This window comes from Balaenoptera musculus, chromosome 3, assembly GCF_009873245.2.
Source record: "Balaenoptera musculus isolate JJ_BM4_2016_0621 chromosome 3, mBalMus1.pri.v3, whole genome shotgun sequence".
NCBI lineage: Eukaryota > Metazoa > Chordata > Mammalia > Artiodactyla > Balaenopteridae > Balaenoptera > Balaenoptera musculus.
In genome coordinates, this window is record NC_045787.1 from 110,151,318 (window position 1) to 110,171,127 (window position 19,810).

General features: G+C 41.7%; 1 protein-coding gene across 2 annotated transcripts in view; it reads right to left on the minus strand.

Moving 5' to 3' along the window:
• Positions 1 to 19,810, minus strand: part of FSTL4 (follistatin like 4) — a 435,003-nt gene that overhangs the window by 373,791 nt on the left and 41,402 nt on the right. For both annotated transcript variants that reach the window (XM_036848961.1, XM_036848959.1), the window contains exon 3: positions 8,653 to 8,686. In XM_036848961.1, the coding sequence (XP_036704856.1) occupies positions 8,653 to 8,686 (34 nt within the window). The remainder of the gene's footprint in view (positions 1 to 8,652; positions 8,687 to 19,810) is intronic.

The window sequence follows — 19,810 nt, forward strand, 5'->3', positions numbered from 1 at the left end:
GTCTCGTTCCCAAGAAAGAAAGGTTGCTGAGCAGCAAAAACATAAAAGAGACAGAAACAAATGATTTTTAAGTCACAGATAATTAACCCCAGAGGCTCGGTGAAGGCACATTAATATTGCTGGGGCAAATGGCTTAACAAGTTTGAAAAGGACCTCAGCGTTTATATGCAGCAGATCATTTCAAGGGTTCCTGAAAAGCAGAGAAACTCCTTCTGGCTTGGGGGCCGGGCAAGCGGCGAAGATGACAAACGTCAGCCTTCACTGCTGGGATCTCAGAGAAGAGAGGCGACTCCCCTGGGCAGGATGGGACCTCAGCAGGTCCAGCAGGAGTGCTGCACGTCACTTTCCAGGCCTTGACAGGCCAGCTGGGTGTGATTCAGAGCGGTGCTGTCTTATGAAGGGCTTGCCGTACTGTCCTTATGAATCTGCAGTGGTTCGTATCTTTTAGGGGTTATGACTTCTTAGGTAACATGACTCTTTCCCCACCAATTCCAGACAGGGAGCTATGCGCACGTTTTGCAATGCCACCCCAGGGAGACTCCTCGCTGACACAGCTCGCTGTACAGGGCTTCCTGACCCCGCTCAGACCTACTGAGGCCCTTCATAACCACAGAGATTCAGCTGATCCGCATGAGCACCTTTTAAGGACTTTCTATCCGAGGGACCCACAAGTTGTCAGAAAGAGCAGAGTAAGCTCCCTGAGGATGGTCATTAAGGAGAGGGAGCCCTTCCAAGAGCAGTAGTAGGAAAAGTAAGCACAGCAGATGGGACAGGGGTGCCCAGGAACCGTGGGGTCCACAGCCAAACAACCTGGCAGCACCTATACCTGTGATTTTACTCTATGAGAAGTGGAGGTGTGACAAAGAGCTGGGTCAGCCCTAGGATGTGCCAGGATCTAGCACTTTTTCAGTGCTCGTTGTGTGCACAGGGTGGGAGACCCCAGCAGGAAGAGCCTCGATCCTTGCTCTCCCAAGGCTCATCCTACCCAGCAGCGTGACAGCTGCCATTGGAGCACAGGCCACAGCCACCAGTGCTGTGTGCCATGGCGCTGAGGCACCAGGTGAGGCATCACACACATTCAAACAGCAGCACGAGGGACTCCCTGAGGTGTATGCAGCAAGGTCCTGCTTCTTCCAAATCACTGGAGAAAATGACATCAGCCAGATGATAGGAGGAAAAAGCCACTCACCAACAGCCTGGAAGACCTTTGATTAAGGGAGAACATGTAAGGGGCAGTAGAGAGAACTCAGGCTCACTCGGGCTTAGTCCACGGCTGGTCTTTCCAGGTCCAGGCACTTAGAATTGTTTTCGGGAAGCTTGGGGAACAGAAGCTTGGGGTTACTCACAACCCGAGAATCCTCTGGCTAAGGCTGTGCTCGGTCCTTGGGAAGGCCATTGTCTGCACTCCCTGAGCTTTATTACGATGAAGTAATTGAAAGGAAATATTAAGGGTCTAGTAATTGTGATGCTCAAGACAGTTTCTGACCCCAGTGCCCAGGAAACCCTTAATCTGGGGAGACAAATTTTATGTGTGTTTGTCCGTACGTTCTTAAAGACAGCATCAAGAAGAGAGCTGTTTGGTTCTTCTGATTGCAGAATACGAGAATCTGAGCAGAAAGTTAAAGACTCTGACAGAGGGGACAGATGGGAATGGCTAAATTTCAGAAAATCCTTCTCAGGAAAAGTCAACAGGCTACAATATGCAAAGTCACCTTAAGTCTGCTTGGAGACAGAGGAATGGGCTTGGTGACTGAGACATTCCTCATTGCATGTCCGAGGCCAAATCTACAAGATACAGCATGAGAATAGCCATAATGAAGACTACCAACCTCACTGGGCACTGACGCCACTGCCCACACTGTGCCAAGGGCCCTCCATGCCAAATCCCTCCCCATATTACGTCCAGGAGGCTGTGAGGGGCATCAATTGCATGCTGCCCAGCATCCTTCCTCTGTGGACCAAACCTGCATCCACTCCCTGGCGTTTGAGTAAGGGTGATTCTGCAAACTTCAGGGGAGAATATGTGATCTCGCCTGGCCAATCACAGTATTCCAGTCCCTCCATGCCACAGTGATTGGTTTACGGCTCGAGTCATGATATTATACAAGGCCAGCAAATCAGAATCCTCACTGAGACTTTTCTCCTGTCACTCTGGAGGAAAGCAGTTCCACCCTCTGAGATGGTGAGTGGTCAGGACCCTGTGAGCTGCAGCTGCTAGGAGTCATCCTGCAAAGCTGTGTGGAAGAGACCAACACACCAAGAGGAGGAAGGAGAAGGGGTGTCAGAACCCCTGTGTAAGCTGTTCTTGAAGCCAGGTCCACCCTCCCTTAGATTCCGCAGTTTGACAAGGCTTTTAGGCTTTAGCCAGTGCAAGTTGGGTTTCAACAACCCAGAGTTGGGACTAATGGTCTATACTATTACTATCCTCATTTTTTTCAGAGAAGACTGAGTAACTTCCCCAAAGTCACACTGTAACTGGAGAGGTGGGATTCTACTGTCTGACAATTGGTCATGACTAAACTGGGTACCAAAACGTTGTATGCAACCAGAACACATCAGCCAGCTGTGTCATCCACTCCCCACTTAACCTGGGGCAACTAGGTACGATACAGTTTTGCAGCAGCTAAAGAGTGGCAGCACTATCCAGAAAGAGTCCACTGCTGTGGGGCTAGAAACTGAAGGAGTCACATGCCACCTCCACCTTTTTGGAGCCCAATGACTGCAGGAGAGAACCAACAAGCTCCGCTGTATAGAGTGGGGGTAGGATGGGGAAGGAAACCCCATTTCTTTCCCCAGATGGCAGTCTTGATTGGAAAAGGACCCACTATCCCAGGCACTGTCAATCTGGATGGCTCCCTTTTAAATTCCCTACATCTGCAGCCATTCAAGAAGTTATCTCAAAAGAAGCTAGGAGTTTATTAATCTGTTTCATCGAAGACAGTCAGCCACTGTACATTACACCAAGATAGATTATGCAGGCAGCTGAGCGATCCAGAAAACATCTGCTAAACAAAATCAAAATTAATGGTAAACAGAATGCAATTCTTGATAGCTGAAGTTCACCCAGATGCAAAGAACTATAAAGGGGCTATTAGAGGCAGCTGCCAATTAAGGGGATAATTCCAAGGGTTTTCACAAAGTGAGGCTCTAGTTACACATTCAGGACTGGCAGGTCATGTTTACGTAGGAGATTTGCATTGCTAAGGAGCCAGAGCCAGCCTGGCTGTGTGACTGTCACTCCCCTCTCTTTTTCCGTGAAGACAGGGCATCCCTCCTCTCAGGTTTCCCTCACAGCCCTGCTGGAAGCCACACCAGGCTGGTCTAGACTGGAATGTGTGAGTGAACCATCGTTGGGAGGGTGGGTAATGCAACGTGACATTGGTGCCCACCCCAAAACCCACAGCCTCTAATCTCAGCACAATCACAGACATCTGGAATAGCTTACAGATCACCCCATGCTCTAAGAGATGGCTGACAAGGGCTGAATTATCCCAGGTGCTTGCTCAGCTTACTCAAGTGTTCTCTCATGGCTGTAATTCAATGTGATGGGATCAGTTAGAGAAAAGCACTGGTTTGAGTAGATGAATTCTGGCAGTCGTAATCAGCATCAGCCCTCAGAGTGGACATGGGAGTGTCTTGGAGAGGTGAGGTTGGCAACTTTTGCTGAAGCTTCAGAAAAAGTTAAAATTAAATTGTAGGTGTCTAGAGGGAGGTGTAAAAACACCTGCATTAGAAAGCAGATAAAGAAGCAGCCATCTTTCCTTCCCCGTGCAGCTGGCACAGGTGGGTCCCAGGGCAGGAGGATAATATAGGACTGCCCTGAAGGAGGAATTGGGTCCAGCTGGGGTAGGCATGTACCCTTCCTAAGAGACGTCCTCCCAGTGTTGCTGTCCTGCCACAACCTCTGATACTCTATCTCCCAAGAGCCCTTACCACAAATCTAAATTGGAAACAAAGCTCCCTTAGGAAGTTTTCTTCCAAGAGTCCCTCTCAGCTTTCTGGGCTTGGCAGTGATCGTGTATGTTTAGAAATCCTTGGATGATAAAGCGAGATCAAGTCATTTAAGCCACCCCATCCCACCCATTAGAGAGGTTCACTGCATCAGAGGGACATTGGTCCAGAGGGATGCTGACCCAGAGGACTCTTTGTTCCTACCAAAATTAGCATGGAAAGGAAGGAGTCTCGTGCAAGGTGCTATCTGCTCTGCTCATACCATGGGTTACTGAGAGTTAAGGGAGGTAAAGAACATGAAAGCTCTCTGAAAACTTCAGAACAACTGAGATATAGTTATCATTATAACTAGCTCACCACTCTCTCCATGCACCACCCTTGGAAGACAGTCACTGGTGCTGGGGCATGTCCTGGGCTCTGATGAAGCAATCCCTCTTCATGGACTCTCTAGAGCAGGGCTTGCAAAGGGCACTGCATGGAATGTCAGCCCAGAGATGATTAAAAGCAACAAATCAAGATGCCATGGGAAACTAAGTTTGGGAAATGCTGCATATTACACCTCCTTTTGAAAGTCCTATTTAGCATCTTAAAGACCTGAGAGGTTCTGCAGTAAAAATAACAACTACTAGCTCAATATTGAGTCCAGCATTTACCAAGTGTATTATTTCCCTATGGCTGCTGTAACAAAGTTCCATAACCTGAGTCGAACAAGAGAAATCTGTTTTCTCCCAGTTCTGGAGACTGGAAGTCAGAAATCAAGGTGTTGACATGGCCACACTCCCTCTGAAGGCTCTAGGGGAGGATTCTTTGTCGCTTCTTCCTAGCTTCTGGTGATTGTCAGCAATCCTTGGTGTTCCTTGGCTTACAGACTCATCACTCCAATCTGTGCCTCCATCAAAGCATGCTGTTCTCCCTGTGTGCCTGTGTCCATATTTCTCTCTTCTCAAAAGGATCTCACTCATTGGATTAGGGCCCACCCTATTCCAGTATGATCTCATCTTAACTTAATTACATATCTGCCAAGACCGTATCTCCAAGTAATGTCACATTCACATGTTCTGGGTTAGGACTTCAACATATCCTTTTGGGAGACACAATTCAACCCATAGTACCAAGCTTATGTGAACATGGAGCACTTTCATCAATGCACCAGCTGGTAATATCTAGATATCCACAGAACACTCCCTAAAAGTGCGTTTGTAGGACCAAATGACTCAGTGCCTCTCTTGCTTAGCACAAGGACAGAATCAGAGTGAAACGTATATATAAAAAGCAATTTTTAAAATTTTCACTTTATTCAAGAAATGACTGTTGAGCAACTATAGGCCCTGGGCTAAGGCCTTGAGGACTTTGGGAGTGAATGAGGGGAGGGTCTCAGCTCTCAGGAAATGAATGACCTAATAGGAGCCCTTAACTCTCAGGTAAAGTAGGGTAAGCAAAACTCTTCAGAAAGAGAGTTGGAAGGGGTGAGGGAGAGGTGGAACTTCACAAAAGATGAGGGACAAAGAGCATGCAGGCTGCAGGAACAGTGAAGGCCAGAGGCAAGAAAGCTGGGCTACAATCTGGGAACTGTGACATCACTGGATGGGAGGACCACAGGGGGAAATAAAGCAGAGAGTGGGTCTGAGGCACACAGCGCATTCATGTCACCCTAATGATCTCCAACCCAACTGTGACTTAGCCCAGACTCCACTTCCACTGCTAATATTAGCCCCCTCATTTCTCACTCCACAGACTTATTCAAGAGTTTGCAAAAGTCACATAGCGTAAAGTTGCAATTGGTCATCCATTTGTTGCAATGAACTCTGGTTGGAGCTGATATCTTGAGTCAGATGTAGTATTAAAACAAACAAAAAAAAACTGAACAACAAAAAAGGAAAACATCTTGGGTTTTGTGGTCCAGAGGCTACCTCTCTAGACCTTTCCAGAATCTCCTGGGCTTGGTAAACCAGGCGGAAAAATTCAGAGTGTTAATTATTTGCTCCTCTTTCAGTGCCAGATCAACATAAGTGTATGTTGCTAGACAACAATGTCTTACTTGTGTTTGTAGGAATAATAGTTTATTGAAATATTCACAGTGCTTCTACTATTTTTATACCCATACACTATTCTGGAGAAGATTGATAACCCTACTCTCATGCTCCCTTATAAGTCCAGCAACGAAGATTCTCGAGTTCCTCTTGCCTTGTCATGGGGACTCAGGAGTTAACCAAGGAAAACTATTTGGCCCCGTGAGGAATGGCACTGTCAGGGTCTGTCCTGGATGGAGCCTAGTCAGGAAGCAGTCTGAAAGTATACAGTTGTGGTCACCTCATGAAGATGCCTGGCAGGTGGCTCTCAGGAAAAATACTAAGTCTGGATCATCCACGTGGCAGCTTTGCATGGGGAGATGGTGGCTCCGAACTGGAACTGAACTGCCTTCCACGCACTTGACCAAAGCAATGAGAGTGGCCAGTACATGTGGTGTGAACGGCAGGTTTAAAGAGAAGGAAATGTTTTCTGCTTTCCTTTGTCCTTGGACTGCTCAAGCTGAACAGTAGGTGACCACTGTTTTAAAGGAACCCACTTGGGTGGTTTGGATCAGAGCTCCATTTCATCCCTAGCCTTGAGTTGCTTTTGGTCTGGAAAGGTGGCTTTGTCTCATGATATCCACAGCTGGAACATTCTCTGTAATTATGAATTGTTTTACATTAACTAAAAGAGAATGTCTTTGATCACTAGAGTTTATCAGTGTTGGATTGTTTCCATTGTGACATTCTTAAATTTTTTGTTTCAAAATATTAAAGTAACTCATGTTAGAGACTCTTTCAACATGAAAGGCTTGTAGTTGAGACATTACATATATTTTACTGTTTATAAAAAAAGTCATCTATACAAAAAAAAAAAAAAAAAGATTAACAACCCTACTACCCAAGCCTGTGAATCTCAGACTTGAAAATACTTGGAACCCACTCTTCCTTCCTTCCTGCCAGGTTATAAGCACTGACATTAAGGCACTGGGCTATTTCAGGAATTTTCAAACACTCAACTTTGACAGAAACAAGCAAGAAACACATCAGCTCACAATAGGAAGAAAAAAGTTTATGTTATGTCAAGACAAATTTACCAGTACAAACCCAAGGCATATGCTCCCAGTAAGCCAGTTGTGAAAGATGCTGCTTCTAGAGAGAAGGGGATTATGGATGATTAGAGCACAGCCTGACCATGCTTTTGCTCATCCTCAGACACTCAGTCTTCTAGGAATTGGGAGTCTTGGGTACAGTAAGGCCTTTTATGCCTTTGAGCAAAAATACATGTGGTTCTCTCATACCCTAGCCTTACTATTTAAAGACATTTCTAACACAAGGACAGTAATATTCCAAAACAGTCAAGTTTATATGTGATTCCATAACGCAAATTAATTCTAAACAGTCACACTCAGGGGTAGTGAATGAATAGTATTCTAAACCAAAGTTCATGCCAACCTCTGGCTATTTCTCTCTAGTATACATGTCATTGCACCCATTGTGAACACAACTTTGAATAAGAAACATGCCTTCCCTGCTGCCCCACCCACCTTCATCCAATTTCATTTTATTTTGATATCCAAACAATGCAGTTTACGCTATGGATGCAGTTCAGAGGACACTGAGTCCAAAACCAGAGATGATGGCAAATGAGAATGAAAGCCAGAAAATTCATCCTATAGCTAGATAATCCAGATCCTTTGTATCCAGTATTCCAGTACCATGGACAGCAGCAAACAACCAGTTCTATTAACCCATCTGTACAGATAGTATGGAAAGTTTAGGTCTAGGAACACACTTTGGTAACATGGCCATTCTGTGTCTTTCACTGTGCTGCATAAAATAAGAACTAAACCACGGGGGAGGTTTTTAGATTTGAAAGTCAATATGGTATTTGCTCACTTTTAAAGATTGGCACTCTTTTTGGAGACAATACCACAGAGAAGGAGACGTGATTAGGGCTAAAGCCAAAGGCCAGACTCTAGACCAAGAATTCACTTTGGTTTCTGACTTCATCCTCCCATCCCTGCAATAAAGGGCTGATTGGTGGTGATTTCCATAAATCATAAAAAAGACACCCTCTCATGAGAGACTAGGTATTACTGAAAGCAAGTAAACTTCAATTTCCACTAAAAGATTTCAGAAGTTACCACCCATATATATATTTACCACAGTGATCAGAAAACGAATGTGCTAGAGGAACTCTGGCAGGGAAAATAAAACACCATTGCATTGTTTTCGGAAGGGAAATTAATTGCTTATATCTATTTCAGCTTAACTAAAGTTGTAAAAATCTAAGAAATATTTTTCACAGCGGCACATTTTCCCAGATATTGAAATACCTCAAACCATAAACCATTTTTTATTGTTGAGGTGGTTTTCACTGGGTGGAACTAAATTATTACTTCAAACTTCACTCAGAAGATGAGGCCTCTCTGGAGAGACTGTAAACATTATCATGAATAAGCCAGTTCGCCAGACCCCATCTCTGATACTAGAAGGTAGAAGACACAGTTCTCACAAGCAAACCTGGACTTTAGTTCCTGCAGTCCCTAGAGGCAAGTGCCAAATAGTCAGCACCCAGAAAAGGCCACACGAAATTTCAAAGAACAGGCTGAAGTTCGTCTTAACTTCAACAAACTACATCCAAATGTCAACAATGAGAATGAAATGAGCATGAATGCATCTTCCCTACCTTCTCTTCTTGTGACTTCAAGGCTTCTGGATTCCTGCAAGAAAAGAAAGACTTGGTATTTTTGAAGAATAATTCATATGTAGAGATACTTGAAAATATCTCACCTGTTGTTAGACATTTATTCACAGAAAGGTGAACAATGTCATAAGAACAAGACATTCAGCAATGTGGGGTTTATTAAACTCTCATACATACACACATCTGTAAATGTAAGCTACTTGTTGCTTTGTTGGCTTAAGCAAAAAATACTGTTAATCATGCAGTTTTTAATGAGCAGAGCCAACTCTCATGGTCTTCCTTATGTGGAAACTGGGCTGGTACCAATTGTTAGGAAAGACCTTGTTCCAAGTTGAATTCCCACCCTCCACCTAGACTGCAGGTGCTTGTAGGGCCTGGGGAAAACATAAGAAGACAGGGGCCAGAATTATATGAGCAGCAGCAGGTTCTGATTCGTGGTGCCACGGTGAAGACTACCATTGCTCCTGGGCAGGTCACTGGCATGATCTGGTGATTGATTATGCTCATCAATAGTTTCCAAAGGGTGGGATATTATGGACAATTTGGATAGCCAGTCCACGCCACTGGACTGAATTAAGCCCTTGGCTTTTCTAAATTCAATCTCATCTTCATGCACTGTGCAAAGCAATAAGCAAAGTGTTTCAGAAATTACATAGGTAAAACAGTGTCCCTGCATTAAAGATATGCACAGTTGAATAGAAGGGTACAGAACAAACACAAATTACTGAGAAATAAAGGGGTGATTTTGCCTTGATAAATACCAATATATTCACATTCAACTGAAAATATAAGAAAAAGTGTTGTTTTTTTTTTTTAAGCACTTTGTAAATAGCACTGAAGAATGGGAAGGCTTTCAGACAGCAATAAGGGAAGGAGGGTGCACCAGGAAGAGAGAATGGCTTGAGAAAAGACAGGGTGGCAGAAAAGTACAGGGCATGGTCAGGAAGCAGTAAAAGACCCAGTGGGAAGTAATGGGGGGAAAGGCTGAAACATACTGCAGTTTCATAACTAATAAAAAGTATCTACAATCCATTATAAATGACCAGTTTAGGATAAAAAGCCTAATTTTGAGAATAAGCTGAAAATCCATTCTAGCAATTGAAGAAAAGAAGATCAAACACCGAACTTGGGACAACTCAAAATCACAACCAAAAAGACCACTCAGCACAATCACTTTTTAAACAAATGATATTGTCTTTCATACCTTAACATTCTTGTCTAGCATTCTTACGGAGCCAGGAAGGGGAGGCAATATTAGAAAGGAAACTGAGGAGGCACTGAAAAGACTGTCCTGCCCAAATTGCACTTTCTGACTGCCATGTCTGTAATGAGTCAAAAGCCCAAGTGGAGACCAATTGAAGATACAGGTTATAGGTCAGCAGCACATCAGCACAGCACAATTAACCAAACAAGCATCCAATGTGCTGGTTCCTCAGCAGCTCAGGGTTCAAAAGAGGGAGCTTGGACTGTAGTAACTGTAATAAGAGATACGAAAGCCATGAAGCACATCATGCACTAAGTAAACCCAGCTCCTTCCACACTGCTCCTCAGCTCTCTGTTCTAGGGGCTGGCACCTCCATCCTTGGAAATAACTAGTATTTGTGGAATAGGGACTGGTACAGCTCTAGAAAAAAACTTTATGGAAATTTTATTGCAATTGCATAAAATTTAAAAATTAACTTAGGGTAAGTTGACATCTGTATAACGTTGTATCCCCTTATCTAACATGGTATTTTTAATAATTTGCTCAAGTCTATTTTTCTTTCTTTCAAGAGTATAATTTTCCTGTATATATGTTGAAAATGTATTTATTACATACATTTTGTTATCATAAATGGAATTTATCTTTCATTATATATTATAACTAGTTCTTGTTTGTATATGTGATAGCAATTGATTCTTATATATATATAACCAACCACTTTACTAAATTTCTTATTGTTTGTAATAGGTTTCCCATTGATTCTTTTGGGCTCTCCATTTATATATTTATACAATCTGCAAATAGCAGTGATTTTCTTTCTTCTTCCCAGTTTCTACGTCTACAGTTGCTTTCTCTAATCTTATTCTTTTTTTTTTAACATCTTTACTGAAGTATAATTACTTTACAATGGTGTGTTAGTTTCTACTGTATAGCAAAGTGAATCAGCTATATGTATACATATATCACCATATCCCCTCCCTCTTGCGTCTCCCTCCCACCCTCCTTATCCCACGCCTCTAGGTGGTCACAAAGCACTGAGCTGATCTCCCTGTGCTATGCAGCTGCTTCCCACGAGCTATCGATTTTACATTTGGAAGTGTATATATGTCAATGCTACTCTCTCACTTCGTCCCAGCTTACCCTTCCCCCTCCCTGTGTCCTCAACTTCATTCTCTACGTCTGTGTCTATTCCTGTCCTGCCCCTACGTTCTTCAGAACCATTTTCTTTTTTTATAGCTTCTATATATATGTGTTAGCATACGGTATTTGTTTTTCTCTTTCTGACTTACTTCACTCTGTATGACAGTCTCTAGGTGCATCCACCTCACTGCAAATAACCCAATTTCATTTCTTTTTATGGCTGAGTAATATTACATTGTATATATGTGCCACATCTTCTTTATCCATTCATCTGTTGATGGACACTTAGGTTGCTTCTATGTCCTGGCTACTGTAAATAGTGCTGCAATGAACATTGTGGTACATGACTCTTTTTGAATTATGGTTTTCTCAGGGTATATGCCCAGTAGTGGGATTGATGGCTCATATGGTAGTTGTATTTTTAGTTTTTAAGGAACCTCCATACTGTTCTCCATAGTGGCTATATCAATTTACATTCCCACCAACAGTGTAGGAGGATTCCCTTTTCTCCACACCCTCTCCAGCATTTATTGTTTGTAGATTTTTTGATGATGGCCATTCTGACCGGTGCGAGGTGATAGCTCATTGTAGTTTTGATTTGCATTTCTCTAATGATTAGTGATGTTGAGCATACCTGCATGTGTTTGTTGGCAATCTGTATATCTTCTTTGGAGAAATGTCTGTTTAGGACTTCTGCCCGTTTTGGGATTGTTTGTTTTTTTGATATTGAGCTGCATGAGCTGCTTGTATATTTTGGAGATTAATCCTTTGTCAGTTGCTTCATTTGCAAATATTTTCTCCCATTCTGAGGGTTGTCTTTTCAACTTGTTTATAGTTTCCTTTGATGTGCAAAAGCTTTTAAGTTTCATTAGGTCCCATTTGTTAATTTTTGTTTTTATTTCCATTTCTCTAGGAGCTGGGTCAAAAAGGATCTTGCTGTGACTTAGGTCACAGAGTGTTCTGCCTATGTTTTCCTCTAAGAGTTTTAGAGCGTCCGGCCTTACATTCAGGTCTTTAATCCATTTTGACTTTATTTTTGTGTATGGTGTTAGGGAGTGATCTAATTTCATTCTTTTACATGTAGCTGTCCAGTTTTCCCAGCACAACTTATTGAAGAGGCTGTATTTTCTCCCCTGTATATTCTTGCCTCCTTTATCAAAAATAAGGTGACCATATGTGCGTGGGTTTATCTCTGGGCTTGCTATCCTGTTCCATTGATCTATATTTCTGTTTTTGTGCCAGTACCATACTGTCTTGATTACTGTAGCTTTGTAATATAGCCTGAAGTCAGGGAGCCTGATTCCTCCAGCTCCGTTTTTCTTTCTCAAGTTTGCTTTGGCTATTCGGGGTCTTTTGTGTTTCCATACAAATTGTGAAATTATTTGTTCTAGTTCTGTGAAAAAAGCCATTGGTAGTTTGATAAGGATTGCATTGAAATTGTAGATTGCTTTGGGTAGCAGAGTCATTTTCACAGTGTTGATTCTTCCAACCCAAGAACATGGTATATCTCTCCATCTCTTTGAATCATCTTTAATTTCTTTTATCAGCATCTTATAGTTTTCTGCATACAGGTCTTTTGTCTCCTTAGGTAGGTTTATTCCTAGATATTTTATTCTTTTTGTTGCAATGGTAAATGGGAGTGTTTCCTTAATTTCTCTTTCAGATTTTTCATCATTAGTGTATAGGAATACAAGAGATTTCTGTGCATTAATTTCGTAACCTGCTACTTTACCAGATTCATTGGTTCGCTCTTATACTTTTCTGGTAGCATCTTTAGGATCCTCTATGTATAGTATCATGTCATCTGCAAACAGTGACAGCTTTACTTCTTCTTTTCTGATTTGGATTCCTTTTATTTCTTTTTCTTCTCTGATTGCTGTGGCTAAAACTTCCAAAACTATGTTGAATAATAGTGGTGAGCGTGGATAACCTTGTCTTGTCCCTGATCTTAGAGGAAATAGTTTCAGTTTTTCACCATTGAGAATGATGTTGGCTGTGGGTTTGTCATATATGGCCTTTATTATGTTGAGGTAAGTTCCCTCTACACCTACTTTCTGGAGGCTTTTTATCCTAAATGGGTGTCGAATTCTGTTGAAAGCTTTTTCTGCATCTATTGAGATGATCATATGGTTTTTCTCCTTCAATTTGTTAATATGGTGTATCACGTTGATTGATTTGAGTATATTGAAGAATCTTTGCACTCCTGGGATAAACCCCACTTGATCATGGTGTATGATCCTTTTAATGTGCTGTTGGATTGTTAGCTAGTATTTTGTTGAGGATTTTTGCATCTATGTTCATCAGTGATATTGGCCTGTAGTTTTCTTTCTTTGTGACATCTTTGTCTAGTTTTGGTATCAGGGTGATGGTGGCCTCGTAGAATGAGTTTGGGAGTGTTCCTCCCTCTGCTCTATTTTGGAAGAGTTTGAGAAGGATAGGTGTTAGCTCTTCTCTAAATGTTTGATAGAATTCACCTGTGAAGCCATCTGGTCCTGGGCTTTTATTTGTTGGAAGATTTTTAATCACAGTCTCAATTTCAGTGCTTGTGATTGGTCTGTTTGCATTTTCTATTTCTTCCTGGTTCAGTCTCGAAAGGTTGTGCCTTTCTAATAATTTGTCCATTTCTTCCAAGTTGTCCATTTTATTGGTATAAAGTTGCTTGTAGTAATCTCTCATGATCCTTTGTATTTCTGCAGTGTTAGTTGTTACTTCTCCTTTTTCATTTCTAATTTTATTGATTTGAGTCTTCTCCTTTTTTTTCTTGATGAGTGTGGCTAATGGTTTAACAATTTTATCTTCTCAAAGAACCAGCTTTTAGTTTTATTGATCTTCACTATTGTTTCCTTCATTTCTTTTTCATTTATTTCTGACCTGATCTTTATTTCTTTCCTTCTGCTAACTTTGGGTTTTTTTTGTTCTTCTTTCTCTAATTGCTTTAGGTTTAATGTTAGGTTGTTTGAGATTTTTCTTGCTTCTTGAGGGAGGATTGCATTGCTATAAACTTCCCTCTTGGAACTGTTTTTACTGCATCCCATAGGTTTTGGGTCATCATGTTTTCATTGTCATTTGTTTCTAGGTATTTTTTGATTTCCTGTTTGATTTCTTCAGTGATCTCTTGGTTATTTAGTATTGTATTGTTTAGACTCCATATGTTTGTATTTTTTACAGATTTTTTTCAGTAACTGATATCTAGTCTCATAGTGTTGCTGTCGGAAAAGATACTTGATACGATTTCACTTTTCTTAAATTTACCAAGGTTTGATTTCTGACCCAAGATATGATCTATCCTGGAGAATGTTTCATCAGCACTTGAGAAGAAAGTGTATTCTGTTGTTTTTGGATGGAATGTCCTATAAATATGTTAAGTACATCTTGTTTAATATATCATTTAAAGCTTGTATTTCCTTATTTATTTTCATTTTGGATGATCTGTGGGGTGAAAGTGGGGTGTTAAATTCCCCTACTATTACTGTGTTACTGTCGGTTTCCCCTTTTATTGTTGTGAGCATTTGCCTATGCACTGAGGTGCTCCTATGTTGGGTGCATAAATATTTACAATTGTTATATCTTCTTGGATTGATCCCTTGATCATTATGTAGTGTCCTTCTTTGTCTCTTGTAATAGTCTTTATTTTAAAGTCTATTTTGTCTAATATGAGAATTGCTACACCAGCTTTCTTTTGATTTCCATCTGCATGGAATATCTTTTTCCATCCCCTCACTTTCAATCTGTATGTGTCCCTAGGTCTGAAGTGGGTCTCTTGTAGACAGCATATATACGGGTCTTGTTTTTGTATCCATTCAGGCAGTCTGTGTCTTTTGGTTGGAGCATTTAATCCATTTATGTTTAAGGTAGTTATCGATATGTATGTTCCTATTACCATTTTCTTAATTGTTTTGGCTGTGTTATTGTAGGTCTTCTCCTTCTCTTGTCTTTCCTGTCTAGAAAAGTTCCTTTAGCATTTGTTGTAAAGCTGGTTTCATGTTGTTGAATTCTCTTAGCTTTTGCTTGTGTGTATAGGTTTTACTTTCTCCACTGAGTCTGAATGAGATCCTTGCCTGGTAGAGTAATCTTGGTTGTAGGTTTTTCCCTTTCATCACTTTAAGATGTCCTGCCACTCCCCTCTGGCTTGCAGAGTTTCTGCTGAAAGATCAGCTGTTAACCTTATGGGGATTCCCTTGTATGTTATTTATTGCTTTTCTCTTGCTGCTTTAATATTTTTCTTTGTATTTAATTTTTGATAGTTTGATTAATATGTGTCTTGGCATATTTCTCCTTGGATTTATCCTGTATGGGACTCTCTGTTCTTCCTGGACTTGATTAACTATTTCCTTTCCCATATTAGGGAATTTTTCAACTATAATCTCTTCAAATATTTTCTCAGTCCCTTTCTTTTTCTCTTCTTCTTCTGGGACCCCTATAATTCGAATGTCGGTGCGATTAATGTTGTCCCAGAGGTCTCCAAGACTGTCCTCAATTCTTTTCATTCTTTTTTCTTTATTCTGCTCTGCAATAGTTATTTCCACTATTTTATCTTCCAGGTCACTTATCTGTTCTTCTGCCTCAGTTATTCTGCTATTGATCCCTTCTAGAGAATTTTTCATTTCATTTATTGTGTTGTTCATCACTGTTTGTTTGCTCTTTAGTTCTTCTAGGTCCTTGTTAAACGTTTCTTGTATTTTCTCCATTCTATTTCCAAGATCATCTTTACTATCATTACTCTGAATTCTTTTTCAGGTAGGCTGCCTATTTCCTCTTCATTTGTTTGGTCTGGTGGGTTTTTACCTTGCTCCTTCATCTGCTGTGTGTTTCTCTCTCTTCTCATTTTGCTTAACTTACTGTGTTTGGGGTCTCCTTTTCACAGGGTGAAGGTTCATAGTTCCTGTTGTTTTTGGTGTCTGCCCCCAGTAGGTAAGGTTCAGTGGGTTGTGTAGGCTTCCTGGTGGAGGGGACTAGTGCCTGTGTTCTGGTGGTTGGGGCTGGATCTTGTCTTTCTGGTGGGCAGGACCACATCTGGTGGTGCGTTTTGGGGTGTTTGTGAACTTACCCTGATTTTAGGCCACCTCTCTGCTAATGGGTGGGGTTGTGTTCCTGTCTTGCTAGTTGTTTGGCACAGGGTGTCCAGCACTGTAGCTTGCTGGTTGTTGAGTGGAGCTGGGTGTTAGCGTTGAGATGGAGATCTCTGTGAGAGCTTTTGCCATTTGATATTATGTAGGGCAGTCTCTGGTGGACCAATGTCCTGAACTTGGCTCTCCCACCTCAGAGGCTCAGACCTCACACCTGGCTAGAGAACCAAGACCCTGTCAGCCACTCAGCTCAGAAGAAAAGAGAGAAAGAAAGGAAAGAATGAAAAAATTAAATTAAATTAAAAAGCTATTAAAACAAATAATAAAAATATTATTAAAAATAAAAAAATAAAAAAGTAATTAAAAAAAGAAAGAAAGACGAGAACAACCAAACCAAAAACCAAATCCACCAATGATAACAAGCGCTAAAAAGTATACAAAGAAAAAAAAAAAAAACGGACAGACAGAATGCTAGGACAAATGGTAAAAGCAAAGCGATACAGACAAAATCACACAAAGAAGCATACACATACACAGTCACAAAAAGAGAAAAAGGAAAACATATATTTTTTTTTAAAGAAAGGAAGAGAGCAACCAAATCAATAAATAAATCTACCAATGATAATAAGCTCTAAATACTAAACTGAAATAAACATAAAACCAGAAACAAATTAGGTGCAGAAAGTGAACCCCAAGTCTACAGTTGTTCCCAAAGTCCACTGCTTCAATTTTGGGATGATTCGTTGTCTATTCAGGTATTCCACAGATGCAGGGTAAATCAAGGTGATTGTGGAGATTTAATCCTCTGCTCCTGAGGCTGCTGGGAGAGATTTACCTTTCTCTTCTTTGTTCGCACAGCTCCTGGCATTCAGCTTTGGATTTGGCCCTGTCTCTGCATGTAGGTCGCCTGAGGGCATCTGTTCCCGGCCCAGATAGGACGGGGTTAAAGTAACAGCTGATTAGGGGGCTCTGGCTCACTCAGGCCAGGGGAGGGAGGGGTATGGAATGAGGGGTGAGCCTGCGGCAGCAGAGGCCAGTGTGACATTGCAACAGCCTCAGGTGTGCCGTGTGTTCTCCCGGGGAAGTTGTCCCTGGATCACGGGACCCTGGCAATGGTGGGCTGCACAGGCTCCTGGGAGGGGAGGGGTGGGTAGTGACCTGTGCTTGCACACAGGTTTCTTGGTGGCTACAGAAGCAGTCTTAGCATTTCATGCCCATCTTTGGCATCTGCGCTGATAGCCGCAGCTTGCACCCATCTCTGGAGCTCATTTAGGCAGTGCTCTGAATCCCCTCTCCTTGCACACCCCGAAACAATGGTCCCTTGCCTCTTAGGCAGTTCCAGACGTTTTTCCGGACTCTCTCCTGGCTAGCTGTGGCGCACTAGCCCCCTTCAGGCTGTGTTCACGCAGCCAACCCCAGTCCTCTCCCTGGGATCTGACCTCCGAAGCCCGAGCCTCAGCTCCCAGCTCCCACCCACCCCGGCGGGTGAGCAGACAAGCCTCTCAGGCTGGTGAGTGCTGGTCGGCACCAATCCTCTGTGCGGGAATCTCTCCGCTTTGCCCTCTGCACCCCTGTTGCTGCGCTCTCCTCCGTGGCTCCGAAGCTTCCCCCCGCCAGTGAAGGGGCTTCCTCGTGTGTGGAAACTTTTCCTCCTTCACAGCTCTCTCCCAGAGGTGCAGGTCCTGTCCCTATTCTTTTGTCTCTGTTTTTCCTTTTCTCTTTTGCCCTACCCAGGTACATGGGGAGTTTCTTGCCTTTTGGGAAGTCTGAGGTCCTCTGCCAGCGTTCAGTAGGTGTTCTGTAGTTGTTCCAAATGTAGATGTATTTCTGAGGTTAGTGTGGGAAGGAAGGTGATCTCCACGTCTTACTCCTCTGTCATTTTGAAGGTCCCTTGGTCTAGTCTTATTCTTTTAGCTAATTCCTCCACCTAATGTTAAGTGTTGTAAACATAGTGGGTACCCTAGTCTTCTGATTTTAAGAAGAAAACTTGTAGTGTTTCCAAATTAAGTAAAATGCTGGCTCTTGGCCCAAAGGATGTTTATTATACTAGTGAAATCTATGCATATTTTATAGAGTTTTAAAAATAAATGTATGTTCTAGCTTGTCCTCTGACTTGTTTGTTTATTGTCTGTTTCCTTCCACTGGAATGTGAGCTGGGATGGTGCCAGTATCTTTTTCATGCTTGCATCCTCAGTGTTATTTAAATAGGGCAGATGCTCAATACATATTTGTTGAAAGAAAATAAAATAAATGTGTGTTTAATTTTATCAAATACTTTTTCTGCATTTATGGAGGTGATCCTATGATGTTTTTCTCCCCAGCTCTATTAACTTGATGGCTTATCTAGTAGATTTCATAGCATTCAATTATCCCTGTATTTCTGGAATAGCTTTTGTTAATCATGATGCCTTTTTAAAAATATGCTGCTGGATTCTATTTGCTATGATTTTAAATACATTTTTGCATTAATATTCATAAATGAGATTGGTCTATAATTTTTAGGTATCCTTTTTCTCAGTTTTAGGAATTTAAATTATACCAGCTTCATATAATGGATTTGGAAGTTTTCCTCATATTATGCACTGAAATAGTTTAAATAAAAGTCCGATTATCTGATTTTAGTTGAAAATGAAGTTTCTGCAACTTCATTTCCCAGATATTTATTAAAATGGGAGGAAGTAGAGGGTCAGAGAGGTTAAAATTTGTCTAAGTTCTCACATTTTGGTCACTGGTCAGCTGGGATTTAAATTCTAAAGTCTAATCCCAAAGCTTATGCACATAACAACATTCTATGTATTTAATTCATAAAGATAGTGTAAAAATTAGGGGCTTCCCTGGTGGCGCAGTGGTTGAGAATCTGCCTGCCAATGCAGGGGACACGGGTTCGAGCCCTGGTCTGGGAAGATCCCACATGCCGCGGAGCAACTAGGCCCGTGAGCCACAACTACTGAGCCTGCGCATCTGTAGCCTGTGCTCCGCAACAAGAGAGGCCGCGATAATGAGAAGCCCGCGCACCGCGATGAAGAGTGGCCCCCACTTGCCACAACTAGAGAAAGCCCTCGCACAGAAACGAAGACCCAACACAGCCATAAATAAATAAATAAATAAATAAAACCCAAAAAAAAAAAAAAAAAAAGATAGTGTAAAAATTAGATGAGATAGACTTCTGCTTCAGGCTGTGAAAGATTAGCTTGTATTAGACCAATCCTTCTGTTAAGAATAACTACAAAAGTTGGATAAATAACCCCCCAAAGTTTTTGTAGGCATGTGAGAGCAACAAAGGCAGACAGAACTTAGCCAATATTTGGAGAGAAGAGGAGGCTTTTGAGGTGAGCCCCATATTTACTGCCAGATTTTCCCTTTGGGGCATTTATGGTTTTACATAGAAGCCAAACAAAAGTAATGTTCTGGAGCTTAAAGTAGCCTTACTGAGTTGGGAGATACCTGAGTTGGGGCTACAAAAGCAACCAGAACTTGAGCGTCTACAATCCTAGAAAAGGGAGTCAGAAAGAAGTGAGCCCAATATTCTGCACACAGCTTCCTCTTGAGTTAAATTATTATGCTTGAGCTGTACATATAAAGAGCAAGAGGTTGAGAAGCAAAAAATTAGCCTCAAACAACCTAAGAAACTAAGCACAGATTTTGACAGCATCATGGTGCTAGGAAGACAAAAAGTAAGCTTTCAAAGGAAGAGTGGTCCTGGTAAATGCAGCTGACTTTCAGTTAAGAT